The 27921-nt window shown below is 38.8% G+C and overlaps 1 protein-coding gene across 1 annotated transcript in view; it reads left to right on the top strand.

Annotated features, from left to right (window-relative positions):
* The window catches only part of WAPL (WAPL cohesin release factor), a 56095-nt gene that overhangs the window by 13003 nt on the left and 15171 nt on the right, over positions 1-27921 (top strand). Inside the window, 11 exon segments of the mRNA XM_072423173.1 lie at positions 6904-7956; positions 8086-8139; positions 16172-16290; positions 17556-17651; positions 18286-18435; positions 19464-19600; positions 20112-20223; positions 20894-21118; positions 23731-23842; positions 24446-24543; positions 25848-25924. Of these exon segments, the coding sequence (XP_072279274.1) occupies positions 6904-7956; positions 8086-8139; positions 16172-16290; positions 17556-17651; positions 18286-18435; positions 19464-19600; positions 20112-20223; positions 20894-21118; positions 23731-23842; positions 24446-24543; positions 25848-25924 (2233 nt within the window).

Here is a 27921-nt window from a genome sequence, read left to right as displayed (position 1 = left end):
ACCAAAAAGGAAGCATTAAGGTCAACACAGATGACCCAATTGTGTTGGTGATATTGCAACAACTCAATGACTCTCTTTATGTCTGCATATTCTTCACAAAGAGAAACTGAATGGCCATTTGGGACTGACCCAAATATATTGCCATTGTGAAGGACACACTTTAATCTCCACTTTGAGCTATCGATTAATAGTCCCCATTCAGTTGAGTTAAAGATTGGAATTCCCAATTCCTCCGTTAAACCAGGTATGTTATGGCAATACACAAAGCTACTGTCAGTTCTAAAGTACTGCAAAAATGCAATTTCTCTGGTTCGAATGTACAATACCTTTGTTCAATTTCCAAATAAGTTTTTCTCACGCAGTCTTGATGCTAGGAGTTCTGAAGCCTTCTTCAATAGTGACAAATCACTCAACTCATGCTGATCAAATCGCTTACGAACAGAGTCCTCTTCAAATTCAAACCCCTTATCATTGTTGTCACCTAGTTCATCACCATAATCATGTTCTTCAAGAGGGTAGTGTATCAAAAACTGGCACTGGGATTTCATCTGAATGAGCCAATGGTCGTAAAGCTGATGATAGACTAGGATACTCTGTTATTTATTTTTCTTGTTCATAGTTCTCCCCAGCCCGTTTTTGGAGGACGGCCCGCCCACCTGCTGTGATTATTCCGCCCGGCACATTTTCAGCAGCTCTGAACGGACACAGGAGAGGCTGCTCTGCTTGCTCTGTTCTCAGCTGATAATAGCTGATAGCTGCTTAATGCCGGGCGGAGTGAGGAGAGCACAGCACAGCTATGAGATCAGGATATAGGCTGTCCCTCCCCCTCTCATAGCTGTGCCAAGTTTTTAAAAAAAAAAACACATCTTGTAAACAATGTCTGTGCCCAGTGGGCGTGTGTAATGATGTTGTCAGAGCAGTGTGTGTGTAAATGCAGCATGTCACATTCTTCAGCCTTACATCTCTCTGTGTATAAACCTTCATATCCCCTAAACCAAATGACATATCGATTTGAAATTTTCAGGGTGGCACAAGGAACACTTATAGTTGGCACCATTCACAATTTCAGCACCCCAGCTTTTACAAATTTTATGATATGATATCAGAATTGTAAAATCTTGTGAAAATACAACATTGTGGTTGCAGTATTAAAAGCAAGTGTGCCTTGGAGTCTTTAATTAAAAATGCAAATTGGGGACCCCCTGGTCCACTTACATAGAAAGGAGCATTGGGGAAGGACCCTTTAATTTTTTACTTATCTCCCACAAATCTATAACTGTCATACTATGTTACTCTGTCTGCTTTTCTTCTTTGAACCCCAATTTCCCTAGAATGGTGGGGGTCTAAAGCCGAAAATGTCGGTGCAGTGGGGCGACACCTTTTGATAACCCCCCCCCCCCACTCTAAAATTTCATTACTATTCATTCTAACACTGGAACCCCAATTTCTCCAGAATTGGGAGGTGTAGGAAACTGAAAATGTGTAAGGAACATCTGTGGATAACACCCCCTAAAAGTGTATCACAATGGCATCATTAGAACATAAAAAAACTCTGCCCATCGAAATGAAATTGTGGTTCAGGTACTGGTAGGGTACAGTCATGTGCAGACTTTATGTAATCATGCCATGGGGATGACAGTTTGGGGGGTGCTAGCCACATGTGTCCCCCCCTTGCACTCATGATTCTGTTTATCTGCACCTCTCTGTTCTAGGGAAACTAGGGTTCTCAAGGTAGGGAGTGGACAGTTTGATGGGCAGAGGTTTTTATCTTCCAATGATGCCATGCTAATGAAATTTTAGGGGTTTATACATCTGTTCCCCAACTGTTTGCAACTACATTCCTGCACCTCCCCATTCCAGATAAATTGTTATTCAAAGAATAGAAGCAGAAGGGGAAGCAAAGTATTACAATTATAGTTTGGTGAAAGGTAGGTAAAATATTTAGGGGGCCCACCCAAATGATCATGCTATGTAAGTGGCCTTGGGGGTCCTTAATGTGCATTTTCAATTTTGGGCTCCTAGGTGCACTTTCTTATAAAACAGCAACCCAAATGTTCAACTTCCACAAGTTTTTAAACTTGTGATCCCCAAGTTTTTGAAATTCTTGAAATTAAAAAAATAAATGTTGGGTATTAGTAGCTATGAGAGTCCCCTGTGTACCCTAAACATTTTAGGTAATTACAACCTACAATTTAGGAGAGCTAAAGGATTGAACACAATGAGTTGTTAGGCTGCAGAACATGACAAGCTGACTTTACACACACAGCTATCACACTGCCGGTGGATACATTTCACAGGAATTTTCTGTTTTTGGCAGTGATGAGAAGAGGCACTGGCTTTCCTGCCCCCATCTGCGATCACATGTATGATGCTCTTTGTGTTACCTAGGTATAGCACTAGGAGGTGACATCTGAAGGTAGGCTGAATTCACATTGGCAGTAAGCTTGCATTTGCTGTGTTCACTCACCTCTCGCCAGGAACCATTGCTGCTTGAAAAACTGCTTGGCCTGAAAAGCCCAGCACTTACCGCCTGGTACCAATCCCAGGTGCCTAGCAGTTATCACCAGTTACCAATCCCAGGTGCCCAGTAGTTTCCAAGTAGTCACTCAGGAGGGGCATTTTTTTTACTGTTAAAATATGTGAACTAAGCCTAATTTGTTAAGCCACATTGATGACATTATTACACTACAACAATGGATTACACCATTAAAACATGGAACTGTAGGGGGTTGGATTAAAATACGCAACACTGGACTGTTGGGGCATAATACCAAAAAAATGGAAAAATTGTACATTCTAACAAGCCAGGCATTGGAAAGTTGGAACAACGTATAGGGGGAAGGTAGAACACTGATAGAATAATAGAGGTTACTGGATACCTATGGCATAAATAACTAGGAGCTCTAATTTTGCCGTGTCTAGTCCCGTCCACTTCACGTCCGGCTGAAAAACATTTTTGGGCAGAACACTGTTGTTATATCCTGAAGTTTTCACTATACAAAAGTAACAGTCACTGAAATGATCTCCTGGCTCTCGCCAAATCATAGGTATACCAAATGGCATCTTATCTCGTGTTCCCTTTGTCCACATCCGTAAACCCTCGACACACTGTTTGCACACCTTATGAGGGGCCCAAGACTTATCTTGATCACTAAGTTTACCTTTTTTAATATACCAAATAGGCTTGTTATACAAATGTGCTGACGTTCGTCCTTTGACTGGGAATAGTGAAACTGCCGCAGATATAATAAAATGAATCAAGGTTGTTTAGGGCACTTTTGATTAGAAACAGCGAATCCAGACATGATCTGAAAGAAAGTAAATACGTGTGTAAGTAGAAAAATACAATTTGCTTATTCACTACTTGGAGCAGCGCACAACCTCTGACCACACTGTCTTGCGTGTAAATGAATAGCCTATACAAATCTACGCTACATAATCGCATTAATATAAGCGGTAGAGAAAAAACCTGACATGATAGAAGAAAACTAACTTCACTTCCAGAATCAGCATACCTATTTAGTGTAAATAAGCTTCGAAATTTGAAGTCAACCAAAAGTTGGTTGAAAATTGTTCCACAGTGTTGTTGTTGTTGTTATTATTATTATTAGTCTTACGTTTATGGTTAACTTGAGCCATTTTGCAGCAGACTGTTGACCTGGTGAAGGTCACAAGTAGTTTGAACAATTGGGTAATAAAGACAACTAGGACTATGTACTAATTTCCGTCGCTGGGAGGGTTCTTTTTTTGAACCTCGTTCAAGAATTTTTAACAAGATAATGATGCATGAACTTGCAGGTCAGTCAGCCATATAGTAGACAAGCAACAGTGGAATGTGCTGCCAAATTAACTGATTTGCCTGGCATCTAACCCAGCAGGCATATAATTGCCAGCGCCAATCTTGTTGATAAATGCCTGACTTCAGGAAAAATGAATGAAGTATCCAGTTGATTTAGATTTAGAATTTTAGCCATCAACAGTCAGAAATGTTTGTGTTGCTTTAAAAAGAGGTAATCCTTTTTATTTGTACTGAATAAAATTCACAAATCATTTCTATTATATTGTCCAGGAAGTATATATAACAACCAGAATTCTGTACTGATGTTTTCATTAGTTACAACACTTAAATAATTTTAATAGTCATTTAAGAACTGGATTTTTATTACTCACTTGCAGACTATAGACAAGGGATCCTTCAGAGCTGCAGGTCAGTTTACCTGACACCAAAGATCTTTTTGGCTATCTAGGAGGGGGCCATTCTGAACGCCACACTAATGTACTTTGATATGTGGATAAAGGAATTATCGAAGGGGTTTCCTGTAGACCTGTAAGCTATTTCAAGGGGTTCCCCAAGGTAAAAACATTGCAAGAGGCTGCTTTAGACATTTCTCTTATAATTGGTCTTGACTATTGTGATAAGTGTGTAAGTGTCATGTATGTAACAGAGGCGTTTTCATACGTTGATTGTGGGCCATTACTAAATCCCTACCTTAAACTACTGAAATATTTCGAATCCAATATCTCCAATCCTAATTCTACCAGGCACTTTCTTCTCATTTACTTTTGTCTATTATCTGAAGCCCTTTCTTGCACGTTTTATGATGCGCATGGGGAGTTGTGTAATGAGGACAGTCCATGGAGCAACATGTCTAAAGTTAACGCATATCTAAACCCAAGGGCAAAGGTTTGATATGTTGTAACTGTTGATTATGAATATTATCTGCATAAATATGGATATTATATCACCCTATCAATGCACATATGTATTCAATAAATGAAGGTTCTTGCACAAATATTAGCTAGTCATTTAAACAGTCTAATTAAGGAACCATAAAGTTGAACCATAAAATACACAGCAATATTGGTTGATATAAATATAGGAAGTTCAATCAACGAAATATACAGTAAATAAAAATGTTGTTTGTAGGTAAACGCCTATAGTAATCTAACTCTTGGTTGGTACATAATACAGCAATTACAAAATAGCAAAACAACATTACAATATCATAGACACATATAAGACAATGTAAGAATGCATTCAGGAATAGCTACCTGCTAAGATGTAGATGGGTACCCCAGGAGCCTCATTCCCTAAGAACTGTGTCTTGCTAACTTCTCCCATGCTTCTTGCATTGTTAACTATTTCTTGCTTACTCAGTGACTCATAGTCGCAGGCTTCCTCTGGCACAATCTGGCTTCCTTCTGCTGCTGGCTTTTTGCTTGTTCTCACTGGCTCCCTACCATTCTCCCAGTTCCCAGTCTTCTACAGTTAAACCCTATTCGGATCATTGGAAAGTTGGGATTGGCTACTGAATGTCATTTGGTGAACACCTATTGGCTGAAGCATTCCCCTAGCTTGGAATAGGGTACTTCAAACTCCAGTTATGAAACAGAAAAATGCAGGAGTTCTGAAGTTGTTGGGGAAGTCAAGCAGGAGCGTCTAATCTAGGTGTTAGCAAAGATCAGCATGGGGGTTATCACCTCACTCCATCTGTTCTGTCATCTCTCTCTTTTTACAGCCCTTTCCTGACCAAACCCTGTATTGATATTTTTTACCCTATTGTCACTTATGTGAAGTCCCTAGAATTACAGATCCCCCTAGGGCAGGGGTGTAAAATCTCAAATGCACAGAGGGACAAAATAAAAACGTATACCACGGGCCAAACTTGAAATTTTTGAATTTGAATTTTTGAAAAAATAGAGGGAGTTTTTCCTTCTCATTAGATATAAAACATTTTCATATGGAAACAGAGGTTTTGCTTAACATTCAGTCTGGAACAAGCCTATAATAAAGAGGCCTAATTTTTTTTTTTTTTTTTAATTTTACTGCATGATAGAAAAATAAAAAGACCATAATAAGCTATGCGGTATATAAGTCTTTAGGATTTTGTTTATCCTGGAGTGTGACAAAACTTTCACTTTGGTGTAATCTGCATGGTTGTCATTAGTATAGTAGGGTAAGTAGTCTTGTTTCTTCCTTTTGTTTTAGTTTGACAGAGAATGTAATGTGAAAACAAATGAATTGCATTCTCTGGCACAAATGTCTGGCTTAGCTGTGAGTATAAACTCTGCGGGGTCCACATATAGGCTGCTGTTCAATAGACATGAGTGACACCGCTACTACAATTCCCGGCATTACTTGCATCTGTAAAATGCTCGGCCACACATAGGCAGAGAGGCTGCTGGTCTATAGACGCGAGTGATGCCGGGAATTTCTTGGTGTGCAACAGTAACTTACAATACTAAGTTATAGTGACGGTTTCATTTCTTTCTTTTCTGCTGGCTTATATGTGGAGTTTTTGTCAGTAGCATGCGACTGTAGCATTTTGACAGTAGTAATCATTCACTGTCATAGGGTAACAATGTTCTTTCACTGTACTATGTTAATGGAGGCAGCATTGTCACCCTAGAACTGGAAGTGTATGAAAAAAGAACATCTTTTCCCCTCTTCCTAGCTGTAATTCACAAGGATAGCTAGGAAAAATATGAACTAATAAGGCCGCAGAGGATATGGGTGGTTCTCGACTCGCAAGACGACTTCTTAGATCATTTGGAAGTAATTTATTTTTTGGGGGGTTTATCACATCCAAATGGTTTTAAAAAAATTTAGGTAGGGCCTATTGTTTGTGCAGAAATGCAAATGTTACTGAATGCTGATGTTATACACATTTACTGCATTGTGGTCCAATTATTCTGAACTGCCCAACAGTGGGGACCATTTAGGTACATTGAATAGCAACACCACTTTATGTTCATCTCTATGTAATGCTGCATGCACAGTTCCTGTGTAAGTAGGTGTAGGATTACCTTACATTTTTTTTCTTACCACTAATAAAGTAAAATCTTAAACACTTTATTTTATTTCACATTTTCTCATCTATTATGTGTTGTTCTCTTTTGTAGGTAATCTGCATAATTTTACAGAAGACAAAAATAGTTCTTTTCCAAAGAAGGCTGATCATGAAAGCAAGAAATTTTCAGACACTTTACCTTCAGGATTTTCGGCAAAATCCTGCAACAGCAGCAAGCAACCAGTGGAGTCAATCATCTCTAGTTTTGCCACAGATGACAGGGATTCAGACTCTACGGAACAAAAGGACCAGACCAAAAGCTCTCAGAAACTGTTGTTGTATGATTGGGATGAATTGACACAAGAAAATTCATACGTTCCCAACTTTGACTCAAATGAGGATGAAAGTTCTTTGGAACCCAAAGCTGAAGAAGACTGCCAACCCTTGAAAGAACAAACTGATTATCCAGAAGAACAAATCAGTGAGGATGTGCTTCAAGGTGGTGTCAAACTTGGTAATTGTAGGACATATTGTAGAGCTAACAAGTCCAAATCTTCACAAGGTTCATCCAATTTTGACAGACTTTTAGATGGCTCGAGCTTTTCAACGGCCAAATCTAACAATGCCACAGACAGAGCAAACACTGTGAATAGAAGCAGTGGGCCCAAAACCACTGGACGGACTAGAGATTATACAGTTCTGCATCCATCTTGCCTCTCGGTATGTAATGTTACCATCCAAGACAGCATGGAACGAGGTATAGACGAGTTCACTACAAGCCCTTCTACAGATTTGGGAGAAGCAGGGCGTCTAAGAAAGAAAGCTGATATGGCAACAACAAAAACCACCACAAGATTTCGTCCTGGTAATACCAAGTCCAAAAAAGATGCCAAATTGGAGTTCTTTGGTTTTGATGACCAAGAAGATGGCTGCAGCGAGGAAGGAGGCTCCAAGCCACCTGGGCAGTCAAGCTATAGAATTAAATATTTTGGCTTTGATGACTTAAGTGAAAGTGACGACGATGAAGACGATAATAGCTGGCATAAAAAGGAACGGAAGTTAAAGAAGAAAGCAATGAGTGCAGAGGTCACAATAGAGTCTGATATGCCAAGTTTAGGAGTACATAAAAATGTGCAGAATATTGACTCTTCAAGTCACATAATTGGTAAGACAATGTTTTTTTTTTGTTAAATATTTTGGGAGGGGTAATGTACACAAAATATATAAGTCGAGTGTTTTTTTTTATTTAATATGTATTGAAAGCAAAATGCAAATTTTACACCACATTTTACAGAGAAAAAGCCCACCTTTCAAACAAGCAGCAGTACAGACCCCAGCAAAAACAAAGGTAAGTGACTCATTAGTTATTACTGCATAAGCCTTTACTTGGTGGTGGGCTCACACTTTATCTCTTTTCTTCTTAATCAACTTTGTGTTTATGGTGTGCACTTTTCAACAGTATCATTATGTATCTTGGTTTATTGAGCAGTTGAATGATGAAAGCTGTTTTGTTAATGCCTCCTGGCAGTTTTAATTAATGAAATCCTATTGACTATTGCTAAAAGGTATTTTATAATACACCCAGTTGTGTGCAGCAAATGATGAGATGGTGGCAATATATGATCCCCTTTGGATGTGCAGCACCATGAATGTTGGCGCTATATAAATAATAAAATTTAGTTTAAACTTTAAACCAAGTGGGTTTTCATTAAATCAGATAAGCTGAGCCGGAACAAACTACCGGAGCCTCCTCTGGCTGTGGCTCCCTGAAGGTAATTCCCTCTCCTCCACATACGGAGAAGAGGGAATGTTCCCTATTTACCCCGGAAGTGTTAACGCCGGCTGGGGTAAATAGGGAACATTCCAACTCATCCATATGCATTGCGGAGAAGAGGGAATTCCCTTCAGGGGGCTTTCCTGGTGGGGAGGGGGAGCCATTAGGGCAGGACTCGATGAAGAGTCCGGCCTAGTGTGCTCCTGCCCACCCCAGAAATGGCCTAGTGGCCAAAAAAGTTTGTTGACTCCTGGCTTAGAGGATCTAAACACTGGAAGCACAGTCAGGTAGGGACTAAGTGCTAGGGACTAGTCAGCAATATTGCCTGCAGGTTCTCTGTTCTCTGTGTTGGTCTATATTACTGATCTACCATCCTACACAGCAAAACCATTTAAAGTGTGTCTAAATCCAAAAATGTGCGACTCACTTTCTACTAATAACTCCAAGGCTGCTTGCAGCCAATTTAAGCTGGGTCTGCATGGATGGTTTTTAAAAACGCATGCAAATGTTCCTAGTGCGTTTTTATGCACTTTTATTAGCGTTTTAAAGCTTGCCTTTAAAATGCTGGAAACCGCCTATGCCTCGGTTTCCCACGTTTTTACTGTGTTTTGCATAGTAAGTGCCCAAAAACGTTGCAGACAACGTATAAGATAAATGCCATAAACGTGCCTCAAGCAAAAGTCCTGGTGTAGATTAACCTATTGTAATGCATGGCAATTTCAAACAAGGCCTTTAAAAACTTAGGTTAAATGCTGGGGAAACAGTCCGTGTGTCCTAAGCCTTATGATGTTGATGTCTGCAGCTTGGACACATCTTTCCTCTACATTTTAGTCTGTTAATTTTGTCCTTTACTTTCACTGTACTTTTGTCCTTTACTTTCACTGTAGCCCTGCAATGTGGCAGGGGCCTCTGGATTTTTGCCTGGGGTCTTTACCAAGGCCATGTAAAATAAATGAAATTACATTATTTGCTGACTTTGAGGTTACAATTAAATAATTCCTTGCTCTCTCTGGCAGATCTGCAGGCTGCAGTGGCTGATTTTAGGATGCCCATGTTATTGACTGATGCTCATACCACTGAGGAGCTGCAGTCATTTTCTGTTATTCCTAAATAAAGGAGACTGAAATTAGAGTTTTAGCCTGGTACTTCTACAAGAGTGATTTGTAGATTTAAGTAACTGAAAAATCTAATACAACAAACAGTAATATTGAGTACTTCCTTATTTCCTCATTGAAACAATGAACATTTTCACCAACAATCTTTTGAAGGCTTACCCCCTTCGGGAAATATAAATATATTATAAAGTGATAAACCATAGCTTACTATGATAAACTGAAACTTCTAAGTATCATCAAAAAACTTCAGCAAGACAAATAATTCCTTCCAGATACCTGGTCTAGGTCTCCTTTGTAGTCCTGAGCCAAGACAAAGAAACATTTTTTTCTCTCTCATCGTTTTCTGTTTTGAAGTAGATCCCAGCGGTGGCTGCATTCTCTGTGGCTGAAGCTGCTCCTCCTGAGGTTCCACTATTGAAGTTGCTGGTGATTGCTGGAGCAAGTCCTTTAGATCAGGGGTAGGCAAACTCCGGCCTTTAGGCCAGATACGGCCTAGCCGGTAGTTTGTTCCGACCTAACGCCCCCTGGCCGTTCCAGCCTAATAATGCCAGCCGGCAACCCGCGGCGGAGCTGGAACAAGCTACTGGAGCCGCATGCGGCTCTTGAGCCTCCGTGTGATGGCTCCCTTCACTATTTACTGTGGCCGGCCTTAACACTCCTCCCTCTGGGGAAAAAAGGGAACATTCCCTCTCCTCAGTATGCATTGCGGAGGAGAGGGATTTTCCTTCAGGGGGTGTTCCTGGTGGGGGGCTGAGCCATTAGGGTGGGACTTGAGAGAGAGTCTGGCCTAGTGTGCTCCTGCCTACCCCTGAAGTGGTCAAAAAAGTTTGCTGACCTCTTCTTTAGATAAACCATTGCATCCTCTGCTGAAGTAAAAGATTGGTTATTTCCATGTGAATTCCTGATGTGTAATATATGTGTAAATCGAACTTTTTTTGGACCAGTTCTGAACATGCTGCATTAAAACTTTTCCGCTTGCGTGATACATCCACAGAATATTCAGCAAACAGTAATAGTGCATGACCATCCATCTCCAGTTTGCGTTGCTTGCTATAAGCTTGTAAAATTGCCTTTCTGTCAGCAAAATTTAAATATTTGTCTATCACTGGTCTTGCCTTATTGGCATCAGATCTTGGAGGACCCATCCTATATACCCATCCTTCCTTGCAGGCATGTGGGATAGTTAAAAGATCAGGTATTGTACTATCACAAACTACCATCAAAAGGTTGGATTTAATATTTTCTGGGATCCCTATAATTTGTAGGTTATTTCATCTTGCCTTATTATCTAGATCATCCAGTTTAGTAATTAGCAATTTTTGATTATACTCTGGTTTTAACCATTTCGAGTTAGCAGAATGCAATTCATCTTACTATGATAAGATGCGTGATTCTGTTGCAGTTATTTAGGATGACTGTGCTTTTAACTCCTGCCTCAGCAACTGTATTCCCTTCCCTATGGTTTTATCTATTGTGTCTTGTAATGTTGGAGTCAAAATAGCCACTACCGCATCTATTTTTGAGCAGTCTGATCCCGTGGTTTCCTTATCTAAGGGAAGGGGAGATTGCCTACCTGTTTGTGCATGCTTTCTGCCAGATGCCATCTTAGATTCTGTCAGCCCTGTCGGTTGCTGCTGATTCTGCAGCGTGGAGACTCTTTGAGGTTGCGATTTCCCCAGGAATCTATCCATTCAAAGTGGTAGGTTGCCCTACAAGGAAGATGGGAAAGGTTCAGTTCTTTAGGCGTTTAAATGTGCCTATTCCTGTCAGGGTGCGAGGGAGCCTCCGTTACTTGTGGAAGTTACTTGAGAACCCTGATCATTAAGAAAAATGAATAATTATAATGGGCCATGGGTTTCTCTTAATGGAAACCATTAAAGACGGTTTTGATTGACTGAAGCATTGTTGAAAATGTTTTTGATGTAAATCAAAAGTTCAATTCATTGGAGGTGTCAGCATTAATCGGAGAGAGACTTTGCTTATTTTTCTCCCACGCATTTATCCCATTCTCGCATTGATTTTTTTTTTTTTTATGTATTCTGGTCCCTCACGCATATTCGTTTTTTGGATTTTGGAAATATAACATAGTCTGACAATGCCCCGGTGTCGTTGACATGGGGAGTACAACCTTGGGATCGGATAGACTGTGGAGGTAAATACTTATGTTTTGGACCATCCGAATTATCAAGGGACCTTTGCGCATGATATGAATGTGTATTTCTCAGTGAATGATATAGTGGATATTGATCCTTTTAGTCTATGGAACGCCCATAAGTCGTACATGGGGGGAATATTTATAAAGTGTTGCACTTGTGACAAGAAATGCAGGACATGTCAGCATAATGTCTTATTGAAATTCTAGAGGGGCAATAGGGGATTAATAAGAAATCTCCTACCCCACAAGTTTCAGCGAGCTTGGCGAAAGCTAGACTCCAACTTGGATCTTTGTTGCTGTACAGATATGAATCCTTTTGTTAGGAGATTGAAGGCTACTCATTATTCCCTAGGGAATAAACCGGGTGCACTATTAGCTAGGAAAATAAAAATTTGCAGAACCAAATACAATATCTTCTCAGTGATTGATCCCATCTTTTGTAATTATTATAAAGGGCTATACAATTTATGTGATGACACATTTCAGCCAACTCATGCCTCGATCACTAATTTTTTGAACACTATTTCATTACCAACAATAACGAAAGATCAGCTGCAATTTTTATCTCAGTCTTTCTTAGCCTCTGAAATCAAAAATGTTATCAAGTCGCTACCGAACCATAAATCCCTGGGGAGTAATGGATTCCCCAAATGAATACTTTAAAAAAATTAGTTGATAGCTTTCTCCCTGCCTGGCTCAGATATTTACCAAAGCAGCTGTGCTAGGGAGCTTTCCTAAGGAAATGCTCGAAGCTGTGATCATCACATTACCTAAGGAAGGCAAGGAAGCTACTCTCACCAACCTGTACATACTCATCTCGCTGCTAAATTCAGATACTAAAATTTATGCTAAAGTTTTTAGCACTTCAGGTGACCTCGGTTATTCCATGTATAGTGCAACCAGGTCAGGTAGGCTTTGTAAAGGATAGGCAGGCCCCAGGTGGTACTAGGAGATTGATTAATATTATACGTTATGCTGAATTAAGCAAATGTCCTTTTCTGTTCTCTTTAGACGCAGAGTGTTTGGTACACTGGGGATATCTAACTTTTTTTTTGGACTAATTTGGCTTTGTAGGTTGGATCAAATCAGCCATTCTCTCTTTGTATTCTGTTCCAAGTGCAAGAGTGTTCACCTGGGGAGCCCTCCCATCTAGTTTTGACATAACTAATGGGACACGTCAGGGGTGCCTACTGTCCCCGATTAATTTCACTTTATTGGTAGAACCCCTGGCAGGGAGAATATGGTCAGATCCTATGGTGCGGGGCTTGTCTATTGAAGGGAGGGAACATAGGATCAGTTTATTTGTTGATGACATAATCTTGGTACTTACAGACCCTCCTTCCTCTTTGCGGTCAGTTCTAGACATTCTTATGCAATATAGCAGACCATCTTATTACAAACTGAATAAGTCATACTTTTTCCCACTTAATATTGTGCAGGAAGTTTTAGTTAAATTAGGCTCTGAATTTCTTTTTTTATGGGAATCTGAATCCATCTCCTTTCTGGGGATAGAATTGTCAGCGCACTCTAATAACCAATATGACCCTAATTATAGAAAACTTTTGTCCTCTCTGCCAGCAGAACTAGCTGACATTAAGAAGCAGGAGCTTTCTATGGTAGGCAGCATAGCGGCATTTAAAATAGTTTTGTTGCCTAAATTTTTGTATTTGTTCCGGACAGCGGTAATACCTGTCCCTAACAAATTTTTTTTCTGTTAGGAAAGCTCGAAGATGTGTTTGCATGTATGGAATAACAAAAGGCGACGATGTAATCGCTCAATTTTGACTAAATACAGAAAGTTGCAGGGTATGGGTCTTCCCAGTATTTCGCATTAGTTTGCCGCTTCTGTATTGGCATAGGTTGTGCATTGGTGGAATCAGGATATCACTAAAATTTGGGTTAAGATGGTTTTTTTTTTTCTTAACTGTTCCACTCTCCAATGGATGTTACTTGCCATGAAAATGGGAAACCTGGCTTCTAGTAATACATACCCGTCCATCCAAGCGACCCTCCGGATTAGATTTATCTAATTTATGGCCTGGCCCTGCACACTACTATGTCCCTGACTCCTGATTTGAAAATTCTTGAAATATTTATTCTGCATCTTAACCTCTCTTCATGACGTCAATTGGGTATCACCAAAATTAAAGATTTATACTTTTTTCAGCAGGTGAAATCTTTTCAATCTTTGCAAAAGATTTACGATCTCCCATCTAAAGAATTTTTCACATACATTTGTATTAGGCTTTGTCTATCAGAAATATTAATGCATGCTAGACTCCCCATGGAGTGGTCTATATAATTGTATCTTACCAGTCCTCATGTGAGGAAACGGGATCACTAAGTTTTATTTGTTACTTAGCACCAATTTAGAATTTCATAAATCGAATCCAAAGCAAAAATGGCAAACTGAATTGAATTTAAAAATTCTGAATTCTGGGTGGCTAGAAGCTCTGAACATTACGTATCGCCATACTAGGTGCGCAGATCATTGGGATTTGTACCAGAGGATTCTCAACCAATGATACTTAACTCCAGTACGGCTGGCTCACTTTTCTAATTCAGCTACTAATGTGTGCTGGAGGGAGTCTGGAGCTATGGGCACTCTACTACATGTTCTGTGGCAATGCAAATCTGTCCGTTCTTTTTGAAACCAGATTTTTGTTTTGAATTCTGAACTGGTGGGCTGTTCAATAAAGGCTAATCCTGAAATTGCTATATTCCACTTCCACAACTGGGTAATGTACCATTGAAAGGGAGGCCAGTAGTTGTGCATGTTCTTCTAAGTGCTAAATTGGCCACTGTGTGAAAGTGAGAAAGTATAAATGTACCCAAAATATCTGAAGTAATATAATATCAATGTACATACAGTGTTCCTTTGAAAATATTTTTGCATTGGCACAACTGAGATTTACAGGGCTTGGGCTTGGGAGGTATGGTCTACTCACTCTAATTGTGCTTTTGATATCCACCCTTGAATGTGTTGATGTGGATATTTACGTGTTCTTTCAGTCGAAATTGTTAATACCTGGATTTGGCTGTTTATTTCACTTTTTTATTGGACTGTCATAAGTATGCTTTCAATACTCTTCTTTCTTTTTTTTCTCTTGTTTTCTCTGACTTCTTTATTCTGTTGACTTAATGTTTCCATTGTATAAATATGGTATTAATACCTTGTACACTGGATATGTTTGTATAACAAATTATTCTTTAATAAAGAAATATTGAATATAAAAGTTCAATCCTATGGTTGCCTCAACACTGATCTTTGAGTAATGTGTTTCTAGGCTCATTTATTACAAAAATATTTTCAAATCTAGTGCATTTCCAGTAGAAAATGTATTTATTTTACATTGCCAGTTTTCAATATTGGACTGCAAATACCTGAGCCTTCTTAAAATTCACTTACCCCACTTACCTGTCTTTGCTTCACCATGGGTGTTGACATCTTCATCCAGTCCTCTTTTGGTTGTCGGGAGAGAATAAGATGGGTTGGAGCAGCATTAAAGGAAAAAAAAAATTGTGAACAAGCATGTCCACGCAGACATGCCAGTTCCTTCTTTAGGAAGTCCTGCCTACTCTGTTTTTGTTTGTGAAATTAAAGTTACACTTTAATATCATAGTTAAAACTAGACTCACTTAAAGGGGTCTGATAAAGCAGCAAATCTGTCGTTCCTTAAATATTCCCTGGTGGAGAATCTCCAGGTCCATGTGTTTCAATGGCAGTAATTGATTTTCTACTGGCGCATGTTTCAAGGAATATTAGGTTCACTGCTTTATAAATAGACCACAAAGTTTTCCTAAGGATACATAATAACAATAAAATTGCATTTGACGCTAAACTCCCAGCAAACAACTAAATGCACATGGAAGACTTCATTCAGTCAAATGCTGAGATTTACATAGCCCTAACCAGTGTTCTCCCTAGAAGTTTTTTTCAGCTGGATGGAAAGAAACTGTAACCAGGTAGGCAGGGAACATGTTGCACATTTGGTGCTCACTGTTGTTTTTTCCATAGGTATTTGGTAACGCTTACAATATCGGCTATCTACCCCTGGACTATACTTTGCTCCAACTTTCTAATGTCCACCCCCTTTTTTATTTCCTATTATGCCCTAACTGTGCAGTGTCCTTTTCCCAACTTTTTGACCCAACTTTTCAACTGCTGGATTGTCCAGAAAAGTGCAAAAGTAGCAACACTGAAAGTAATGGCAGGCACCGGTAATCTATTAAAACTAACACATTGTTGATCAATTCCAATATTTGGTTAGTTCTCTCTAACCACCACCAGCCAAAAAAGTGCTCCCTGTGGTATTTATGAAACTTTACTTAATAGGAGTTCTAAGGCAGGATAAAGTCCGATACATTCTGCACGGACAGGAGCATAGACAAGCAGATGTCGATGAGATTGTGCTGGACATTTTGGTTCCAGCCGCAGTGTCAAAACCGTACATAGTAGGGATGTAGTTTCTGCCTGAAGTACTTGCATAGCACAGCGGAAGGACCGGTCAGGGAGGTCTTGCAGTAAGCTGAGATCTTTACTTCATTGGAGTTTGGCACCAGGGCAGTTAAGTATTGCTTGCTTTGCAGCAAGAACTTCATTTCAGGTTCTCACAATGGCAGCAGTTTTAGGAAACCTAAAACTTTATCATTTGTTGAAGTGTCTAGCTTTTCTTTTTTTCTTATAACCTTGTAAACGATGGGCAAATGTTTTAATTTTTAAGGCCTACAACGTTTTCATTGAATACAGGAAATACCTGTCAATCTTGATAGAAACGCAGGGTCTTTGTTGCTTCCTGTGAGCTGTACTCTAAGCAAAATCAATCTTACCTTTTTATTGTATAAACTACTACTGCTATAACCTCACATGCAATGGAATTGAATATTGGAAGTCATGTTTGTAGGTTAATCCTGTAGCTGCTATGTTAGATTTTGTTAGCTGCTTCCAGCTCCAATGGCATTAAGGAGTGTAGTATGGATGGGCAAATTGAACTGGGAGCACACGGTTGGTTCCAGCAAAACCATATACGTATCAGAACGTCACTTGAATGACAGCTTTTTGTCTGCTGAGTGTGTAATTGTCACATCCAAGATGGCGGCGCGTTGTGTGTATTTTAAATAGGGGATTCCTTTTTTTCCTTATAGTGGAAAACCTACTAATATTTAATCAGATTCGAAAAAGGGCAAGCTTGGTAAAGTCATGCCTATGTCAACTTGTAATTTTGTTGATATACCTAGCAGATGTTCCCTTCCACATTGGTTAACATTACCCAAACAAGATTGTTTGCATCCAAAATACTGTCCTTGACCTTGTGGCGCCTGTATTTAGGTATTCTGAAATCACTCCAATGGCCGTTATGCACCCGCCCATGTCAAAAAGGAAGGTATCCGCATACTTTATTTCTTGCACATCCACAATTATTTGTCTGTAGTTGGAATGCACTTAAAAATGTTAAAAAAGCAGTGAAATGTGCCTGTAGTGCAGAGATTTATTAGAATGCTGAGTTAATGGAACAAGATGGTTCACTCTAAAAACCTGGAGGCAATTCTATGCTCCCAGGAAATGTCTTTTAATAGTCTAATAAAAACGCCCAGCAATAGGTATGTATTGCACTGGCATTCTTGCTTCTTGATCTGACTAACTTTGTATTATCACACTGTTCAGTTTGAATTTTATTATATTCTTTTGATTACATTTTATTATACTTTTTTCTCTCTAGTCTCCAACAAAGGCTGTTTATAATGCAAGACACTGGAACCAGCCAGAGTCTGATGAGCTGCCATCTGCACCAGTTTCTAAGTCTCAGTCTGCACCAGTAAGTTTCCAAAAATGATACTTGTATGTAATTCTTTTATTTTTACTTTAAATAACAGGTATGCATTCCAAATTACCAAACTGATCCACGCTCAACACTCTGAGCCCAGCTAGCGTATAGTCAGTTGTGCACCAATTTTCTAGTCCATACACCAATCCTTGCTAAAAGAACTAAAACCACTCAGCAGCCTGTAACTTTATAATACTTTTGAGTCGGGCACTGATCTTCCCTGCTTGATTTGGGAAGCTTTTTTTTTTTTTTTCTTCTTAAACCGATTGACTCCAGAAGATGCAAATGTGTTGGCAGAGAATCTTTTAGGCTGCCTGTATCAAGTTTTGCCTTACAATATTTAACTCTATTTTTTGGGCTTTCCCAAAAGCATAGCATTTTAGTGCCATGGAAGTATGTTGAAAGAGAATTGTAACGTGTAACTTTCTTGAAGCATCAGAGAGTGTTTAGTCAGACATATTACATAAAACATCCATTTGCATAATAATGTTTTTATAATGTTGTCTCCTATTAATATTCTCTCTAGGTGTTATTGTTTTATGATAGCTAGCTTTCAGATTTGTAACTTATTTACTATACATTAAATTGAGAGTGCTGTATTGTATTCCTTTTTTTTTTTCTTTAGACAAAGCCATCAGATGCTCCGTCTCCAAAGGATGATGGTGTTTTTAAGGCTCCAGCTCCACCTCCTAAAGTCATTAAAACTGTGACTATTCCCACACAACCCTATCAGGACATAGTGACAGCGCTAAAATGCAGAAAGGAGCACAAGGAAGTAAGTGATTTCAGTTGTGGATCTAGGAGCTTCTGACATTTAGAGGACCAAAGCCTATAGATTTAAAAACAAACCAATTTCCCCCTCACTTTTTGGCTTTAATTTGATGTCTGAGATATTATAACATTGAGAGTACTCAAGAGAAAGGTGTGCTTTATAATATTGAGAGTGGATAATTACATTAGGTGGCCTATATTTTCAAAGTTCTTGACTTTAGTTCACCACTTTTATAAACCTCTTTGCCACTTTATCACTATATTTACCAAATTGAGAACATCTTTTGTTTCCTAGTGAACAGGCTTTTACAGTTGCAGAATGGAAATACTGTAATTACCCAAATTGGCATTTAGAAACTCTGCTCACCTAAACGTAGAAGTGTTCAACACTTTTTACAGTCTTATGACCACTTTTAAAATTGGTAATAAAGCTTTATTAACACTGCCCATGAGGTTGCCGTATGCTTACCACTTACTCATGTCAGGAAACTGCTGCTTCTGGGGAGATGCTACATGTAGCTTCTCCTGTTGGCAGCCCCTTGGGGAATGTATGGAATACCAGTACTGCTAACTGGTTCCAGCTGTAAAATGTGCAGACTATAGTTTTTTTTTATGAACAAGTGGTGGGTGCAGTGCGAGTGACCAAGCAGCTGGCTGGGTGCCAGCTCCTGTGTGCTGCACCGAATTGCTTGATCTAGAGGCAGAGCAGAACCTGCCCTAAATGCATATAGTCTAAAAAAGTGGCGGCCTAATAATGACAGCCATACCATCAGTTTTCAAATTTCCAAATCTGTAACACCATCCCGTGGATTTGATAATGTTGTAGTTCCATACAACCTGTGGAACTGTGGTAATTTTTTTCTTTTTAAAGTTGTTGGTTGTGATAGTTGCAAAACAGATTTCTTGAGTGTGCAAACATTTTTTCTTGGAGAAGAAGCAGCTAGCTTATTGGCATCTGAGAATTGTTGGGTCATCATTTGCATTGTATATCACAGAACAAATTCATATATAGCTATTTTTTGTTCCCTCTAGCTGTACACTGTTGTTCAGCATGTGAAGCACTTCAATGATGTGGTGGAATTTGGAGAGAATCAGGAGTTCACTGATGATATTGAATACTTGCTGAGTGGGCTTAAGTGTTCTCAGCCCATAAACACCCGGTGCCTTAGGTGAGTCATGGATTTTCTGTCTATCATTATGTTATGTAATTGCTCAAAGTAAAATAATTTGATTTATTTACTGATAAAATGCAGCAGGCACCTATCTAAGAAAGTTCTTGAAAAAAATAAAAATAAAACCCCTTGCAGGTCCTATGCTTCCAACATCCAGACATCAACTTTTTTTAATGCCCTTTCCTTTATTGCTTGACATTGACAACCTTGCTCCATTCTAAGTCCCTTTTTTTCTTTATTCTGATGCTTTAGCAGATTATCCTGGCATCTTGCTTAAAGGAGTTGCTACGATGTGATGGTAGGATTAGGTATTTGTGTTCAGCCGTTGAACAGAGGAGTTATATATGTATGAAAAATAAGCGGAAGTCTCCATCAGAAAAGCAGGCAAAAAAATAATAGATTTAATACTAAAAAAGTAGATAAATTTTTTATTATTTTTTTTGATTACTTCTGTTTTTTTTCTTCTTTACAGTGTAATTTTAACTTCCTTTTTTTTCTTTCTCAATAGTGTAATAAGCTTGGCGACAAAGTGTGCAATGCCAAGTTTCCGAATGCACCTGAGAGCACATGGAATGGTAGCCATGGTCTTTAAAACACTGGATGACAGTCAACACCACCCGGTATATTTTATTATTTTTTCTTTAGCATTTCTGGCGTTAAATATGCTGCTTTGTTTGAAGATTAAATTCTTTTCTTTAAGCTGTAATTTTTATGATCTTGTGTGTAAATATACTAAATGCTAGTGTGCCCTCTGATTTGGTTCTTTCAGCTTTAGGTATACTAAAGCCCTACTTTTCAGTTTAAATGTACTAAAAGGCCTGTAGGCCTTGCAGGCATCTCGACAGCCTGCATATTGCCAGTCCCTGGCACTTTTAAAGCACTCCTGTTGGTAACCTTTTCCGAAAAAGTTTTAAAGAGAAATTTTCTGTGAACTCTATTAAACCTTTACCACTAAAGAACCCAGCAGTGATGAAAAACAAGGGGTGAGAAGTAAACTTTTAGCTGAAGATTTCAGTTTATCAAAGTCCCTGTTCAGTGTATTTATACTCTCTTCTTTTGCTAGGAGCCTTTTTATTTCTTACTGACACATTTCCTTTATTCTCAGTTTGATTAAAACTAAACACTGTAGGAAGCAGTTTAACCTGAGGACATAAACTGTAATTTGCCAATTATCTTCACTGATGTTTTGTTGCTGGGAGAAGCTGTAATAAACCTAGTTTGCATCTCCAGAATGTTTTCTTACACGTTTGGTATAATTGATATCCATCTTTTCTTCTATCCTTTCCACAGAATCTAGCACTTTGTACTGCTTCGCTAATGTATATACTAAGCAGAGACCGCTTAAATATGGACCTTGACCGAGCTAGTCTGGACCTCATGATCCGACTTCTAGAAATGGAGCAAGATCTCTCATCTAAGGTTATGAATGAGAAAGAGATGAACAAAATAAAAGAGAAAATTCGTAAGCTGTGTGAAACCGTCCATAACAAGCATCTGGACTTGGAGAATATCACAGTAAGTGGTTTTTGCTTTCTTTAAGTCCTCTGAGGTCAATTGTTGCTGTGTTTCACAACCATGGCTTTTATCAAGTGTAAAAATACAGGTTGACATTCAAAAATCTGGCCTTCAATTTCAGTTTTCTGGGGGCGCTGTTTGTTTTACTGGTGCTCCAGAATCAGCTGTTGGGTCTTGCTTTTCCTCCATAAAATGAAGCTGTTCCTGTTGCTGAGGATGCTGTTACTGTCAGTCATAAGGATGATCATCCCGACAGCCCAACTGCTATTTAGTTTCTTTTCGAGTGTACAATAATGATTAAAATTCTGGGGAACTATTTTGTTTAGTTGAACTGAAATTCTGTAAACCAGTTTTACTTAGTTGGTGAACATTGAAGTTTAATTTGTTTTTTATTTAGTGTTATTTCATTTTAATATATACAGCATATATAACCTTCAAAAATATGGAATTTTTGAAAATCTGGCACTCCTCAGGTCTGATCAGGTACTAAAAACAATTGCAAATACATGTGTTTCTTTGTAAGGTTTGGTTTTAGATAATAGTCAATTTGCTTTGGTTGGTGTTCATGTAAATTAGTCTATCATGGCATGGTCTCCTATTAAAAAAGATCTGCAATCTGCTAGGCTGAGCCATGGGATAATTAGCTATGAGCACATTTCAGTTTTAAACTGTAGTAATCATGGTGTGGCTGGGGCACAGGAGGCAATAAAGAGAAACCGTCACGCCTCCTGTGGCCGTGATGACATGATCTGATTTTATAAAGAAAAATAAAACCTACGAACACTGAGTTAACCTATATATTTAATGTCGGTTGCAGGATACATATAGGATATCTCCCAAGTGCCGGATAGAATTATCTTGGGGCCAGTCTTGAGTATTCCTACCTGGCTAAAAATTATCAAACTTGAGATCTGGAATGTTTTTGTGAATAGGTTCCAGACATGACTTGCATAGATCATGTACTGTTAAACTTTGGTTTACAAGTAATGGCTCTCTGTGATGCATATCTGTCAGAATTTAATTACCATTGCTGGCAGGGGAAGATCTTAGCCCAGTTAGTACAGTTTGTATCAGCCAGAATGAGGAATAATTAGCTCAGTTGTGCATTCTGCTGTGTAACCGATGCAGCCGTTTCCTTCCTCTGTGGGACTGATTTATGCTGGCAGGAAGTGTTTATAGAGCAAGACTTTCTTAAAGGAATATATCGTCACACTAATTAAGTTACAATATGACTTCCCCATTTTTAGACCTAGAAATGGCTGCATGTGCGATATTTCTGCTTCTGGGACATTTGAGGTTCTGGTTATTTTTAATCAGTAAATAGCTGCAGATTTTTACCTATTTTACATGCAATATAAACCTTAACCCCCCGGCGGTAATCCCGAGCCACACTCGGGGTAGCATTGTAAAAATTCTACCTGTTCCCTACGATCCAGCGGGGTCCTCTGGCCATCCCCTGGGCTTGATCGATGTGATGCGTGAAGCGTCAGTACGCTGGGGAGTCGTGGCCACTGGACCACTGGATCACAGTAATAAAGTGAAACTAGTTAATCCAAATAATAAGTAATTCATACTAATTTAACAATAATCTTGCACCCTTGTTTGGACGAATTTCAGTGTTTTTGATTTTAATAAATTGTTAAAGTTATTGTTATTGTTATTATTTTTTTTAATTATTATATTATGATTTGTGTTTCAAACTTTATCATACATGGGAGTTATTCTTCACTATTACAGGCCTGCAATATTAAACAACAAATTTCTGTACAATGTACCGCTTTTGACCTAAAAAATAATGACATAATCAGACAGCCAGGGAGGTTATTATAATATTTTTTTGTACATGGATTAGATATTTTTTCTAAGCAAAAATAAAAGAAGCCTTTTCTGAAGTGTTTAGATTTCTGTCCATGGTCATTCCTATAAAGGCTAAAATCCTCACAATCTTTATTTGTTCGCAGCACACAAAACATTTTAATTTGAATCCTTGATATGATTCATATATGTGAGGATTTTATTACCATTTAGGGTAGGGGAAGATCTAAGCCAAGTTAGTAAAGTTTGTGTTGTTCAAAATGAATAGAGGTTACAATACTGATTAAATGTGGTCCTTTCCACACCTGAGATCAATATTGATTGTATGTCCCCATATCCTGCCATTACGCCTAATCATTGCCATAATTGTAAGGATTGAATTTAATCAAACCTACAATACATCTCAGCGACTGACTTGGTCTCTAATTCATGAGGAAGCTGACAATGAAGTCCATGAAACACGTAGTGTTTGGGACTCGTGTCCTAGTCATGCTTTTTATGTTTTAACTTCCCTGGCCGTATTCCTGAGTGTGGCTAAGCTGAATTTTCCATACCAAAACTGGCAACCCTGAGCCACACTCTGTACCACTTTTACATTTAAAAATACTTGGCATTCATACCACCAAGAAGGTTAACCAATAAAGTTTGCATGCGTTTTAGTTAATTTTTCATGTATTAATTAATATGTTTATTGATGCCTAAAAAGTACTGTTTTTTTCCTTTGTTTAGAAGGTTTCATTACTTGTGATTTAATCAAATCCAAAGTGGATAAATTGTTCTTTTTTGTCAATCAACAGACTGGCCATTTAGCAATGGAGACATTACTATCCCTCACATCAAAACGAGCAGGAGACTGGTTTAAAGAGGAGCTGCGGCTTTTAGGTGGATTGGATCATATTGTAGATAAAGGTATGTAATAACTTCATGGGTTTGGTTAACACACTCCTTTTCCCATTCTCAGTGCATACACTATATAGCGGGGGGGGTCAAAGTCTGGCCCGCAATGTCCTTTTTTTTGGCCCCCCAAAGGAATCCTAAATATAAACTGCAGCTGGCCCACTGCTGCATTGAAATATTGCCACTACTACAATTCCCGGCATCACTCTATAGACCAGCGGGGTCTCTGCCTACGCGTGGCCCCGCATTGGACTGTTTTATAGACGCAAGTAATGCTGGGAATTTTAGTAGCAGCGTTATTTCAAGGAAGAGGGAGTTCCAACCCCTCTTTCTCTATTATAGGCTTGTTCCAGATTGAATATGAAGCAAAACCATATGATAAGGTTTTATATCTAATGATCAGGAAAAACGTCCTCTTTTTTTCAATAAATTTTAAGTTTGGCCCACTGTGTATTTGAGTTTGACACCCCTGCTATACAGCATTGAGATGAAATGTGTTCTAGCAATGTACTGGCTTGACTTCATTGATCTGTTGACAGAGGGCTCAAATCTTTTTGCTTATATTAATAATTTCATAGTTTGACGACTGCTAAAAATGTTGAATTTCTCCTTCAGTTAAAGAATGCGTGAATCATCTTGACAATGATGAAAATGAGGACAAATTAGTTGCATTTTTGTGGGGAGCTGAGAGATGCTTAAGGGTCCTGGAGAGTGTGAGTATCTGCATCTTGTTTGTTCTTTCTCTTTCTGAAAATGTTCTGATTTACCAAGTTGATGATTTCAAATCTGGCATTGAATGCGGTCGAGGAAGGCTGTTTACCAGTTCCATGCCAACACGTTTATGTGCCAGAACTGCATCTTATTCAAAACAAAAACTTCTGAGTGTTTATGAATATAATTGCTTTAATTAACAATGAAAGCTGACTTGGAAAACGCCATTTCCTTTTTTGAATTGCCTTCTATGTAGTTTTGTTACAAACACAACATAAGTTAAATGTTTTCTAGTTAATATTTGTAAGGATAGACTAATATTAAGCTAGTTGGAGCATGTCTGTCGCTGCCCATTTTAAGTCCATCTGTCTCCTGCATCCCATTTTGCTTTCCACCGGGAGGCCTGAAAACATGAGCCTGTATTGATTAGCGTAGGAGTGGGCATGAAATGTTATCTGTTTTGCTTATGATGTCCCTTCCACATAATAGAAAATGTATATGCACATTGTGCAACTTTCCCTCTGAAAAGTTTTAATTCTTCACACATGGGTCAGTTGGATTGGGTCAGTGACTTAATACCATGCTCAGTGTGAGAGGCAACCATAACAGGCTCCATATTTCTGTTAGTATTGGTTCCAATGAATCTAAATCTGCTGCACTTACCTATTTCACTTATTTGTGTTCCCTCACCGGGCATTTCCGTATTCCTACCCTACTGATCAGTGGCTATCTTCAGCCATTGTGATTGGCTGTGCCGGGGTGAAATAAGTTTTATCCATCCCCGGCACGCGCAAGGGATCCCAGTTTTGCTGGTTTTCTTCAGCAACTAATACTGGCACTGCGCATGCGTAGTTTAATTTTTTACATATTCCCTTCATTTTTATAATGGGATTTTAGTTCCACTTTTAAGTATGATTTTTTTCATGATAGTTTACATTTTTTGGTAATTGCTGCTGCAGCCCTAAACATGATGTGAATATTTTTATTATATGTAAGCTGCAGAAAAAATTAATTTCCAGTTAAAATTCTCTTCATGTTGATAACCTGGCATAAGCAATAAGAGGTTCGAAATAACTCCAGGTAGTGAGTTGGAACTTGAGATTTGTTTAGCTTTCTGTATGACAACTGAATTGTTTGTATGGCCATGGTTGGGGTTCAGTTTACGGCAGTGAAATTGGGTTCCTAGAATATTTGGCTAGTGGGCTTCAGGAATAATTTATGTACCGGGGAAACTGAATATGTACTGTTTATGTTGGTATAGAAGTAAATTACAATATAGCGTAACATATATGTGTCTGTGTTTTAGGTTACAGTGCATAATCCAGAAAACCAGAGTTACCTAATTGCATATAAAGACTCGCAGCTTATAATGTCATCAGCAAAGTAAGTGGTTTTTTTTTCTTTGTAATTTTTTTCATGAGTTTTTGGACAAGAGAACATGTGCTTTGCCTATTCATTGCAAGTACCAGCTTCACCTAACTTCAGCCCTCACTAGCTTTATATATGCTCTAATATGTTGGCGCTATATAAATCCTGTTTAATAATAAATAATAATAATGCTCCTCCACTTTGCTTCCTGACCTTTTAGTTAGCAAAGTGTGAATTTTTTACTTTGTCATAACTGGGATATAACATTGGTTTGGTGCCATGTCCCAAGACCTAAATTACATTGCTGGGTTCAAGTGCATCCTGTCATCAATCAGTTGCATGGGGGAAGATGAGTGAATAATTTGTTCCCATTACATGTAATTGCTAAGTATATTATTTTTTTTTGCTTCCGTAAGCTTAGTCTACAAGAACGTTTTCCTCAGCGTTTAACCTGAGGCTTTAAAAGCCCATGTTGAAAATTCCCATGCATTCCAATGGGATAATCTACACCAGGACGTTTCCTTGAGGCACATTTTTGAGCGGTATAGAGAACGTTCCTTGCAACATTTTAAAAATTAAAACGCGGGATAAACCCGATTAGACGCTTAAAAAAAAAAGCTCCCATTGAATTCATTCTTTTATTGAAAGCTTCCATTGAAAACAATAGGGGCTTTTATAAGCGCTTTAAGCAGGACTTTGGAATCTGGAAGCCCCCTTTATTAAGGGGACTCCCAGATCTCCAACACCCCACCCTGGGGATTGAGAACAGAGGTACATAAAACCCCTTACTCGTTCCCTGAAAGGGTTAAAATATGTGTAAAAAATAAGACAAGGCTTTAATGTTAAAGTATTTTATTGAATGTGTGTGTTTTGTGTAACTTAAACTTTTTATGATTGTGGGTTATCTCACAATGACAGGATGATTCCCACAGCTGCATTCATGATAAGAGCACAGCAGTGGGACTCCTAATAATGTGGGATCCCCGGGCACTAGAGGGCAAATGAGGACAAGTCTCCCCATTCACCTCTAGTGCTTTTTGTTTGGCTGCAGAAAGGGAAACCCGGATGACGCTTGAGCTCTCACCAGGATTATCCTTTTTTTCAGCCATTCAGCACTAGACTTGAATGGGGAGACTTGTCCCCATTCATCTCTAGTGCTGAATGGCTAAGGAAAGGGAAACCCTGATGACGGAACTGTACTATGTGTTCTTGGATACAGAACACATGTCAGAGCTCCTCTAGGGCTGTGGGAGCAATAAAGAAAACAAAGCTGTCAGCATAGCAGAGGTCTGCTAATTGCTTTGCTCCGTGATTGGCAGGACGATTAAGCTGTCATCAAGGTTCTCCTTTTCTCAGCCAATCATCTTTAGACTTGAGGGTTGCTTGGCTGAGGAAAGGGAAACTAATGAGGGCTCAAGCGTCATCATGGTTTTCCTTTCTTCAGCCAATCACGGAGAACTATAGGTAAATGGGGAAACTTCGCCTCATTTGCCCTCTAGTGCCTGGGGATCCCTGACTGTGAGGAATCCTACGGCTGGCTGTGCTCATGTCATAATTGCAGCCGTGGGAATCATCCTGTCATTGTGGGATAACCTGTAAAAAGAAAAAAAAAAGTTTGTTACACAAAACACACACGCATTCAATAAAATACTTTAACATTAAAGCCTTGTCTTTTTTTTTTTACACATAGTTTAAGAGGTGTGTACCCCCTGTACTAATTCCCTGAAAGCGTTAAAAGTAAAACTTTTAGAAAACGCTTATGTAAAATTGCGGCAATTCACAGTGAAACGCTTTAAAAGACTTGTAAAAGTGCATAAAAACTCATATAAACGTGGTAGGAACGTTTACATGTGTTTTTAAACCTATCCGTGTAGACCCAGCTGAAAAGAGTGGTGGGGTGTATGATGCTGGGGGAGAGCAGCAGTGAAATAAACGTGTTGTGCTTTTCTGCATTATTGAAGCATAGGTTCACTTTTAATTTAACCGGTGTGTGATTATGTAGTCTCCATTAT

This window comes from Pyxicephalus adspersus, chromosome 10 (assembly GCF_032062135.1).
Source record: "Pyxicephalus adspersus chromosome 10, UCB_Pads_2.0, whole genome shotgun sequence".
Lineage (NCBI taxonomy): Eukaryota > Metazoa > Chordata > Amphibia > Anura > Pyxicephalidae > Pyxicephalus > Pyxicephalus adspersus.
The sequence above is the reverse complement of the archived record's forward strand: the minus strand, read 5'-3'. Positions and strand labels throughout refer to the sequence as shown.